General features: G+C 58.7%; 2 protein-coding genes across 3 annotated transcripts; both read left to right on the top strand.

Moving 5' to 3' along the window:
* The first annotated feature begins 7 nt into the window (after positions 1–7).
* EFHD2 (EF-hand domain family member D2) lies at positions 8–4,636 on the top strand. The gene is made up of 4 exons (XM_064730896.1): positions 8–204; positions 3,096–3,243; positions 3,375–3,509; positions 3,648–4,636. Exons 1-4 carry the CDS (start codon positions 8–10, stop codon positions 3,780–3,782), a joined length of 615 nt encoding a protein of 204 aa, XP_064586966.1. The 3' UTR covers positions 3,783–4,636.
* Positions 4,637–5,432: 796 nt separating this feature from the next.
* On the top strand, positions 5,433–6,945 carry LOC135456786 (chymotrypsin-C-like). 2 transcript variants are annotated; one of them, XM_064730895.1, is made up of 7 exons: positions 5,433–5,576; positions 5,665–5,762; positions 5,850–5,975; positions 6,092–6,228; positions 6,312–6,457; positions 6,625–6,777; positions 6,874–6,945. In XM_064730895.1, the coding sequence occupies exons 2-7, from the start codon at positions 5,740–5,742 to the stop codon at positions 6,889–6,891; spliced, it is 603 nt and encodes a 200-aa protein (XP_064586965.1). In that variant the 5' UTR covers positions 5,433–5,576; positions 5,665–5,739; the 3' UTR covers positions 6,892–6,945. The 2 variants fall into 2 exon arrangements, with proteins under 2 accessions (XP_064586965.1, XP_064586964.1); XM_064730894.1 differs by lacking the exon at positions 6,874–6,945 and having other exon boundaries at positions 6,625–6,841.
* The last annotated feature ends 3,926 nt before the right edge of the window (positions 6,946–10,871 follow it).

Here is a 10,871-nt window from a genome sequence, read left to right as displayed (position 1 = left end):
CCGCACCATGGCGGCGGCGGCGGAGGAGCCGGAGGGGCGGCGGGGCCGGGGGCCGCGGCCGGGACCGGCGCCGGGCAGCCCCGCGGGGCGGGCGGTGGGCGAGGGCTCGCCCGGGGGCGGCGGCCGCCGCGTCTTCAGCCCCGCCGGGGAGTTCCGCGAGTTCTCCCGGCGGCAGCTCCGCGACATGGAACGGCTCTTCCGACAGTGAGTGTGGGGCACAGGGAGAGGGGGCTCCCCGGATGGCAGCGCCGGGGGGGACGGGGGACCCAGGACATCCCGGTTCCTGCATCCCGGCATCCCGGCTTCTTGGCAGGGTGGATGTCCCTGCGTCTCCCGCCCTGTGCTTGCGGGCGGGACCCCCCTATTCATTTTGAGAGGGACCCCCATGCACCCCAGCCTCTTGCGGGAGGGATCCCCCCGGCTCCTTGTCGGAGACTCCCCCCGCCCCAGCTCTGTGCAGCAGGGATGCCAAGGCACCTCCAATTCCTTGCAGGAGAGATCCCCCTCCTGCCCCTTTCAGGAGGGATGCCAGGGACACCCCTCTCCTCCCAAAACCCCTGCAGGACTGGTGCCGGGGACATCTTTCACAGCTCCTTGCCGGACGCGTTCCTGTGCGCCCCGAAATTCTCGCAGAAGTAGCCTCCTGTCCCCCATGGGGGGGTGCACTGGTGCTGAGGCCAGAGAAAGGGGTCTGAAAGAGGGGACCGGGGACCTTCACCTTCCTTCTGCCGCATCACCGAGGGATCCCACATCCCTGCAGCTGCAGAGGCCAGGCTGCCGTGTCCTCAGCATCCCTGCCCGCGCTGCGTGCCACCACGCGTGGCGGAGCGTGACTCGGAGCACGAGCTCGGCCCCGGGGAACGGGGGGAGCTAGCAGCGAGCCTCCAGCCCTGGAAATTTCCAGGGGAAGGCAGAAATCGGGGTGACTCCGGCCGTGGTCACGCTGGTATGCGCGGGAGTGGCCAGGGGCGAACGGGACAGCCCGGAGCATCCCCGTGGATCCCGCGCTGGGTGCTTTGTGCAGGAGGCGTGGACACAGCGCGACTCCGGGAAGGCGCGGAGATACAGCACAGGCGAAGGCATGGCTGCGACATGCCAGTACCCTCAGCCCGTCTGGCACCGCGGGAGGATCCGCATCCGCGTCCGGGCTGGCCTCGCTCGGACCCGAGCGGGGAGGTGGAGGGACTGGGGAGCCGGAGGCGATGACCCCCGTAACACAGGGCTGGGGGCTGCGTGGGGTGCGGGCACACCCTGTCAGCAGCCTGGCGGGGCGCGGAGCCTCCCGTGCCCTCCTGGGGGGCTCTCACCGCCGGCAGCACACGGCAGCGAGCCCAGTACTGCAGCAGGGCAGGCGGGAGCCTGCGGGGCACAGCGCGCTCGGGGCTCGCGGGGACCCGGGGCCGGGGCGATGGTGGCCGTGCCCGTGCGCCGGGCGCAGATGGCGGGGCGGGCGCGCAGGCGGGAGCGGCGGTCGGAGCCGACTGCTCGGCGTGTGCTCTGACAGCTGCGGCGTCTCGCTGCAGCGAAAGGAGCAGCGCCGGGGCTGCGAGCCACTGGGAGGTTCGGGAGCTGGGGCTTTCCCAAGGGAAGGATGCTCTGGAGCAGAGCCCTGCCACGCTGTCCTCACTGCTGCTGTCCTCGGGATCTGACAATCCGGCTGTAGAGGATAAAGTGAAGCAGGGAAGGGTTTTGCCTCTCCACAGGGGAGATGGTGCCCTTTGGGAGATGCAGGATGCTGGTATCCCAAAAAAACAGAGAAGGGGATTGAGAGAAAGGAAGGGCCCTGCATCTGGGGAGGTGGCATGCGTGGGATGAAGTGTCGAAGTCAGGCCAGCTGACCCACCTCTTGCAGAGAAACTGTGGGATGCAGGATGGAGAAGGACTTTGGACAAGGGCATGGAGTGATAGGACAAGGAGGAAAGTCTTCAAAAGTGACAGAGGGCAGGATTAGTTTGGATACCGGGAGGAAGTTCATCCCTATGAGAGCGGTGAGGCCCTGGCGCAGGTTGTCCAGAGAAGCTGTGGCTGCCCTATCCATGGAAGTGTCCAAGGCCCAGTTGAACAGGGCTTGGAACAATCTGGGAAGGTGTCCCTGCCCATGGCAGGGGGTTGGAATGAGGTGGTCTTTAAAGTCTGTTCTAACCCAAACCATTCCATGATTCTATGATCCTGTGCTCCAGGTGGGGTACTAGAGGCAAAAATCATGTGGGATCTGTATCCACAGCATCACTCTGAGGGTGCTGGCATCAGTAGGCAGGGATGAGCAGGACCAGCCCCATTTTGGGGTCCCTGGCAGATCAGGAGGGTGCTGCTGGAGACACGGACGGAGCCGACAGCAGCAGAGGAGGTGCAGATGAGTCACGGACCTGCATCATGGGGAGCCAGGGCTCTGCGTGGCTGCTGCAGTGACAAGATACCAAAAAAAAGCCTTGTCACAACGGGTGCAGTGTGTAGCTGCCCACCTACAGCGTGTGGAGCTGTACAAAGCGTGGCTGTGTGCTGGCTCCCCATGGAGATCCTGCTGTGCCACGCCAGCACGCTGCTGGCACAGCCCACGGTGCACAGGCAGTGGGCAGGGAGGGAACAGCAGGGTGGCTGCGGGGAAGCTGGAGGGGAAGCTGGAGGGGACTGTGGCATGGCCACAGACAGGAGTCTGAGGAGGGGCATTCCTGAGACGTCTGTAGGTAGCATCAGTGAGCAGAGCTCGCTGTGACCTGGGGAGCAGTGCCCAGTGAGCTAAGCCCCATGGCTTGCTATCCCAATGCTGCAGCCAAGGGGAGCATGTGCTCAGGCTCCTGGCACAGGGAGTGGGCAGCAGGCTTGGCAGCATCCTGGCAGGTTCTCCTGCCAAGTGCCACGTGGAAACAGGCACGATCCTGGATAATGCTCCAGAGGGTTGTTAGCAGTTCAGAGGCAGCTCCCTGTGGTCTGGAGAGCTGCCGGAGACCGTTAGTGCCCAAGTCCTTGCTCAGCCCTCTTTGCTTCCCAGCCAGTGTGAGAGCACACAGTGGTCTGCTACTGGGGGGTCAGTGTGGGGGGCTGTGTGGGCTCTGCACCCCGTGGTGATATGTCAGGATTGTGCCACCATCCTGCAGGTACGACGCAGGGAAAGACGGCTTCATTGACCTGATGGAGCTGAAGCTGATGATGGAGAAGCTGGGGGCTCCACAGACACACCTGGGACTGAAGAACATGATCAAGGAGGTGGATGAAGACCTGGACAGCAAGCTCAGTTTTCGAGAGGTGAGGTGTTAGGAGGCTCCACACTGGCCCAGAGATGTCCCCAGCCACTGTTCAGGCTGGTGAGAACTTGGGCAGTGGCTGTGGTGGCTTTGAGGTCTTCAGGGAGCCAATGCTGCCATCTCCCCTCACAGTTCCTGCTGATTTTCCGGAAGGCAGCAGCAGGTGAGCTGCAGGAGGACAGCGGGCTGCACGCCCTGGCCCGGCTCTCCGAGATCGATGTCTCCACAGAGGGAGTGAAAGGTGCCAAGAACTTCTTTGAGGCCAAGGTGAGACAGGGCTCAGGAGGTCCCATTGCAAGATGGCAATGCACCAGGGCGGTTTCGTGATGGGTAGGCAGGAGATGGAGATGTTGGGGTGGGCAGGAAAGCTTGGTGAAGGTCACAGCTGAACATTTCCATCCACAGGCACAAGCCATCAACGAAGCCAGCAGGTTTGAGGAGGAGATCAAAGCAGAGCAGGAGGAGAAGAAGAAGCAGGCAGAGGAGCTGAAGCAGAGGAAGGCAGCCTTCAAGGAGCTGCAGTCCACCTTCACGCAGTGACAGGGCCAGGCAGGACTGGTCAGCGGTGCCCAGAGTGGCAGCGCTGCCTGTGCCAGGTGCCAGCCATGCCAGGGGTGATGCCCGAGCCGTGCGCTGCCCGGGCTGCCAGCAGGATCCCGGCGCGGGCTCGGCACGGCGCCCACCTTGCTGGCAGAGCCCGGCCAGCCCCAGCTGCCCCCTCCCCTCTTGCTGTGGTGTCTGTAGGTGTTGTTCGTGCCCCCACATCCCCAGCGTTCCCCCCGCCCTGAACAGCACCCTGTTCTCTGCCTGCAGCTGCACTGGGGGTTGCTGCTGCTGAGTCCCAGGGGAGCTATGTCCTGAATGTCTGTCCCTGGGACACCTGTTTATGTTGTGAGTGCATTGGGAGATTTGCAGGATGGGGCTTGTGTAGGTGGCCGTGGTGGGTGTTTTGGTGGCCATGCTAGCCCAGTGGCTGTTGGTATTCCTATGTCTGACACCAGTGACAAAAGCCGTGGCAAGGGCCAGGTTCTGGTAGAGGGGCTCTGTGTTTGTGTGTGTGTGTGTGTGTGTGTGTGTGTGTGTGATGCTGGGGATGCGTGCCCACCCAGCTGAAATGGAGCCCCTCAGGAGCTGTGTCTCTCTTTATTTTGGTCAAAGACATACAGAAATGCAGCTGCTGGTTCATGGGGCTGTATTATGTTTTTTTTATGTTGTATTCAGCCTGGCAGGATGAGTGTGGTGGCCACAAGTGGTTGCCATTGGTCACTGAGACTCTTGTGTTTGTGGGTGGCTGCAAAAACCCACATCTGTCCCACAGTGTCCCCCGAGTGGCGGTATAGGGGGTGTGTTATGTTTTTTTTAATTTAATCCCAAATAAATATTATATTTCTAAAGTGCTGGTTGCTGGTTGCTGGTTGGGTGGGGAAAGGAATCTGGGGAGTGGGATGTGACTGTGGGCACGTAGTTCCCACTGGAGGTGGTGGCAGTGAACAGGAATGAGCCATGGCTCATTGTGCCAATGGTTTGGGAATCAGCAGGGGCCTGATGCAGGTGTGGGGGTGTGTACTGAAGGCCATCAGCAGCGCTGCTGCTATCTGCACTCGTCCCACCCTATGGCACCTGTGGGGTTGTGGCTGTTCTTGACCATATCCAGAGTGAGATAAGGAGACCTTGTGCCTAGGGAGTGGTGGGGTGAGAGGGCAGTGTCCTGGGGAAGTCACTGCTCAGGGCTGGGGGGCAGCAGGGCTTCCCAGCACCTCACTGACAGCATCATGGGTGGGGGGCTGCCCCAGCAGAGAGTGACCCTGTGCCCCAGCAGGGACTCTGCCTCTTCCCAGTGCAGGGCCAAGTGACCCCACCATGTCCCAGCATGGTGCCAGCACATGAGGGGCAGATGTGGCCATTCCCAGGCAGGACCATGAGTGTGATAAGAGCAGGTGATGGGGCTGAAGAGCCCCTGTGCCCTTAGCGTGGGACAGTCCCCACGTGTCAGCACTTGACCTTGGGACACTCCAAGGTCCCCAGCAATCCAGACACTATAAGAGGGGTGAGTGGCCCCACCACTTCTTCTTTCCTCTGCACAACCATGCTGGGAGCCGTCTGTCTCGTCGTGCTGCTGGGCTACGGTAGGTGCAAGGCATGGGGAAGGGTCAGGGCAGGGGCAACAGGACCGTGGCGCCTGCCCTGGCCCTGAGCACGGGCACAGGCAGCCTCTGATGTCCCTTTGCCGGGTGTCACACAGCCTACGGATGCGGTCAGCCGGCCGTGCCACCACAGCTGAGTTCCCGCGTGGTGGGCGGTGAAGATGCTGTAGCCCACAGCTGGCCATGGCAGGTGAGGGGCACAGGGACAGGGATGGGGACAGGGATGGGGACAGGGATAGGGACGTTCCTGCTCTGACCCTGTGCCTCTGCCCCCGCAGATCTCTCTGCAGTACAGCCGCTCTGGATCCTGGAACCACTATTGCGGAGGGAGCCTCATTGCCCCCCGGTGGGTGATGACAGCTGCCCACTGCATCAGGTAGGTGGGTGTTGGGGGTGCTGGGGGGCATCTGTGCCATGCAGGTAAGATATCTCTGGGGACTGACTCTCTCTCTCTCCCTGGCAGCTCTTCCCTGAACTACCGGGTGGCCCTGGGCAGGCAGGACGTGTCAGAGGCTGACGAGGCTGGTTCTGTGGCCGTGGCTGTGGAGAAAATCATCGTCCATGAAGATTGGGATGACTACTATGTTCGGTAGGGGTTGGGGTGCATCCGGGCTGGGTCGTGGGTGATGTGGCCACGGAGCCTTGTTGCCCCAGCCAGGGACCCTGTTCCCATGGACAGGGACCATTGTTTGTGTCTCCTTGCAGCAACGACATTGCCCTGATCAAGCTGGCAGAAGAGGTGCAGGAGACTGACACCATCCGTATTGCCTGCCTGCCAGCTGCTGACAAGATCCTGCCCAACGACTACCCCTGCTATGTCACCGGCTGGGGAAGCATGAGGAGTAAGTGGAGTGTCCCCAGGAGAGTCTCCAGAAAGGGGATGCAGGCAGAGGGTGTGAGGTACAAGCTTTGTCTCTCATTGCAGCCAACGGGCCCCTGGCCACCATCCTGCAGCAGGCTCTGCTGCCCGTGGTGGACTATGAGACCTGCTCCAAGTGGGACTGGTGGGGCAGCACTGTAAAGAAGACCATGGTGTGCGCCGGCGGCGGTGATGTCAAATCTGCATGCAATGTGAGTGTGGGCACTGCACATGGTGGGTGCCCCAATGGTGTGCAACCGTGGGCACTGGGAGGAGAGGGGATGGAGCCATGGTGATGGATGGCCAGGAGGGATGAGGGGAGTGTTGGCAGGGTGCCCAGGAGCAATGGCACAGAGTGTCTCTCTGTCTCTCCGCACAGGGCGATTCTGGGGGCCCCCTGAACTGCCAGCGTGAGGATGGGATCTGGGAGGTTGAGGGCATTGCCAGCTTTGTCTCCAGCCGGGGCTGCAACACATACAAGAAGCCAACAGTCTTCACCCGGGTGTCTGCCTACATCGACTGGATCAACGAGGTGGGTGCCTCTTGCTCTGCCACCCCCACCCCCACACAGGGGCTGTTCTTGCCCCACTGAGGGTCTTACCATCCCCCCCCTGTGTCTTTTTGACAGAAAATGAGCACAAACTGAGGACGCAGCATTGTGGAGATACCACTGTTGATCAAAATAAAAGCAAAAAACGCAGAGCTGGTCTCGCTGGTTTTTTGGTGGAGGGGATTTGGTGGAGCTGGGACACACATCCAGGGCTGGTTCTGCTGATGCCAAGGCCCTGCTTGTGTGCTGGGGAAGGTGTCCCTGTTGTGCAGTGGGGCTGGGCAGGACTCTGCAGAGGCTGTTGGGCACATCCTGCAAGATGCTTCCAGTCCTCAAGCTGTGGCTGAGGCAAGGGCCTTGAGGGTTGGCAATTACTTTGATGGGAGAGGGGCTGGGCTTTGTCCAGCTTATTCAAGGGAGCTCCAGGGAACCCAGCTGGCCCTTGGGGACGATCTGGAACACTTCGTAGCTCCCAGATCGCTTTCGGGGACCTCAATGGCACTGCCTAGATGAGGGCTGACTTTCAAATGGGGCTCTTGAGGGAACTGGGTTGGCCTTGGGGAGCTTGAGAGAGTCTGACTGGTTTGGGAGGGGTCAGGGGTGCCTCCAGGAACTCTCTTGGAGACGGACTGCTGCACTGCCAGCTCCAACAACAGGACCTGCGACATGGCCCCGGAGCAGAGCATCTTACCATGGATCTCCCTCTGTGGTGGCTGGAGGAACAAGGTGGGTGGTGGGAAGTGTGCAGAAACCCTAGCTGTGGGGTTCTCAGGAGGAGCCCGGGCTGCCCTGGAGGAGACAGGGAAGTTTTCCAGGAAGAGGGCAGCGTGTTGGTGGGAGCAGGTGTGAAGGAGCTGTCCAGGAAGTGGAGGTGGGTGCCCCACCATCAGCCCCCGAGCAGAGCTATCCATCACACCATCGTCCCATCACAGTTGCTGGAGCCCAGCCGGGATCCTCATGGGATGAGGAGGAGGAGCAGAGAGAGCAGGGATGGATGGCAGCAGCTCAGGCTGGGTGGGGGACGTGGTGGATGGTGCCAGGTTTAGGTGCTGCTCAACAATTGATCAGCACCATCACCAGCCCACAGAGCAGCACTGGCACCTGCACTGGGGCCCAAGAGCATTCACACGAGCCCTGGCACCGTGGGATCCACCTGAGGACTCTCCAGGGATCCCTGGCACTTGTCAGCCTGACCAAAGCTTTAGCAGGTGAAGAGGGATGCAGGGTGGGAAATGGTTTGGATGGACAGGAATGTGCTATGGCAAAGGAACTGTAGGGATCACCCCAAAGGCAATTAAAGACCTGCCAGTCAGATGATGTGAGGAGGTGGCTACTCTGCACAGCAGGATGGGGCCAGGTGCTTGGGATACTGGCATGATATCGGCAGCATGATCTGCTGGCTTGGATGGAGACCTCTAGGCTGTCCATAGGAAGCTGGGCAGTATGGGGTCTCCCTGTCCCCTCTGTGTGTACCCACATGTGCCATGGGGACAGTTGTTTGGGCTGGGAGTGCAGAACACTGGGGTCCTTGGGACATTATCTCTACAGATGAACCTAAAGTGTAAGCTTTATTTTTATTAAATATCTAACATCTAATGTACACTCTATAGGATGTGTCCATTATTAAGTATTTAACAATATGGGAGAATAAGGGGAAGTTTAAAAGAATACAATTAAACTTTGTGAAGTTCATTACTTTTACTTCACTGTTGAAATATAAGTACTCATACAATCCCTTACATAAAAATTTCATGTTAATAGTGATCTTTACCCACTCCTGGGAATGAGAGCTCGGGACACCCAGGGACACATAAACAAACTCCCCTGACACTGAGCAGCATCCCAATGCTGATGGCACAGAGCATAGGGAAGCACTGCCCTGACACATGGTGCCAGTCCACATTCTGGGCTCCCCTCACGGGCATTGTCTTAGGTTGGAAATGTGTGGGTGTATTCTATTCCTATCTGTGCAGCAGTTCTGTTAAACGGGCAGTTTTCTTTATCTCTTCCACAACCAATCCTCCCTCTGGGGAGATATCTTCTGTTCACGGGCCATTGAGTCTCACCGCATGTCTGGTGAAATTCCATCATCCCATTGTGAGGCACTCTGCCCAGAGGGAGGAGCCAAGCATTCCTACATGGATAGAATCTGACATTTGGAACACCAGGGCAGCCTTTGCCCACTGCATTCCCAGGGGAGCAGCTGTCTGTCCAATGCATTCCCTGAGGGAGCCCAGGCCCATCTCCAGCAGCCCTGGAGCTGCAGAGGAAAACTCCACCCTTCTACAGGATCCCTGCTCCAACAGAACCATCCCTGGCACTGCAGGATGGCTGAGCCACCATGGAATGGGACTGCTGCCAACAGCCTGACCCACATGGTGTCAGGGCCTATTCTGACTCTGTCCATAGTTTATTTTTTTGTACTATTACATTTGTATTTTCTTAGTTTTCCTAGTTAAAAACTGTTATTCCTATTCCCCTATCTTAGCCTGAGAGCCTTTTTATTTCCAGATTTCAGCAATTCAGAGGGAGGGCGTTTATATTTTCCATTTCAGGGGAGGCTCCTGCCTTCCTTACCAGACACCGCGCTTTTCAATCCAAGACAGGCATCCAGCACTGAAAAACAAGGAGGAGGAAGAAGAGCAGTGGGGCCCGTGGAGTATGCCCAAAAGACCATTTCCCCATCTCTCCCTAAACCCCCCTCTCCTCCAGCTCCACCACACACCTCAACACCACAGCTGAGCCACTGCAGTGCTCCTGCTCTGCTCTCACCTCTACAAAGCATGTCCCAGGAAGGGACAAGCCACTGCAGTCCACATCATGGAAGAAGGAAAAGGACAAGATGGAGCCATCTCTGCCCAAATTCAAGCACCAGCTCCCTGCTACCCCAGCCCATGGGACAGCCCAGTCCCAAGGCTCCGTTGGCAAGAGAACTGGGGAAATAAATGAAGGGGAAGATGCAGAGTCACCTTTCCCAAAGGAAAACAGGTCCAGGGGAGATGGGATCAGCACCAGCACCACCTGTACACTCAGGTGCTCTGTGCAGAAGTAGCAACACAGAACAAGGCAATCCAGATTCTCACACCACAGGTGGTGGGGAAGGGGGCACATGTGCAACTGAGCTCTCGGAAAACCTTGGGCAGAGGCAAGGCCATTCCAGCCACATCCTGACTCCTGCTGCACCCCCTTGGGGGCTCTTGGCTGGCCCTGGCTCTATTGGTATTACCAATATTGCAGATGGGATGTGCCCTAGCTTGTCTGGCCCCTGTGGCTGAACCAAATAGTGGCAACTGTGGTGTTTCACCCCAGAGACGCCTTTGGCCAGCTGGATGTTGCAGCTGGGCGTGTGGAGACAAGTCCAGGCATGCTGGGCTCTGGTGGTGCGGGATGGAGCTTCCTCTCGTGAAGGGGCCACTCCTCAGGTTTACATCTGGTGGAGAAGCTTTAAGGCAATGGTGAAGGAAAGCAGTAATTTCTGATGGAGGGTTTCAATCCAGAGCTTTTATTCTGGCCCACAGGCCTCTGAATCCAGCAACTGCTCCAACAGAACGCCCACACTGTGTGCTTGCTCGCTCTTTTACCCAGGGGAGGGGAGGAGGGAAGGGGTAGGGAGCCACCAACCAGGTACAGGTGGGGAGGTCTCAAGGGACAAAGGACACCTGGATGGCCCAATGCCCCCCCAGGGGCAGAAGGCATCCTTGGAATCTGCCCAATCACTCAATGCCCTTCTGGAATTCCAGGACTGACTGACAGTGCTCGGCAGGGATCAGAGCGGAGAAAGGAAGGATGATTGACACACCTGGGAGGGAATCTTCCAGGAGTACTTGGAGTCCTGAGACAAACCATGAAATCACACCGCAACATCTTCCTCTAGTTTTGTTTAAAATGAAGAGGACGGGGTTTGGGGGCAGAATGCTCACCAATCTATGGCTTGTAAATTGGTTTCTCCTCTTCAGGAGGGTCAGTATTTTCTACTGAGGCTTCCAGGTCATCAATTGGAGCACTAGGGGCTTCCAAATGGTAGACTTCAGGAGGGGAAGATGAGCTTGGAAATTAGCTTGTAAACCATGTGCTTC

The sequence above is a fragment of the Zonotrichia leucophrys genome, chromosome 21 (assembly GCF_028769735.1).
Source record: "Zonotrichia leucophrys gambelii isolate GWCS_2022_RI chromosome 21, RI_Zleu_2.0, whole genome shotgun sequence".
Taxonomy (NCBI): Eukaryota; Metazoa; Chordata; class Aves; order Passeriformes; family Passerellidae; genus Zonotrichia; species Zonotrichia leucophrys.
This window is presented reverse-complemented; position numbering and strand designations above follow the sequence as displayed.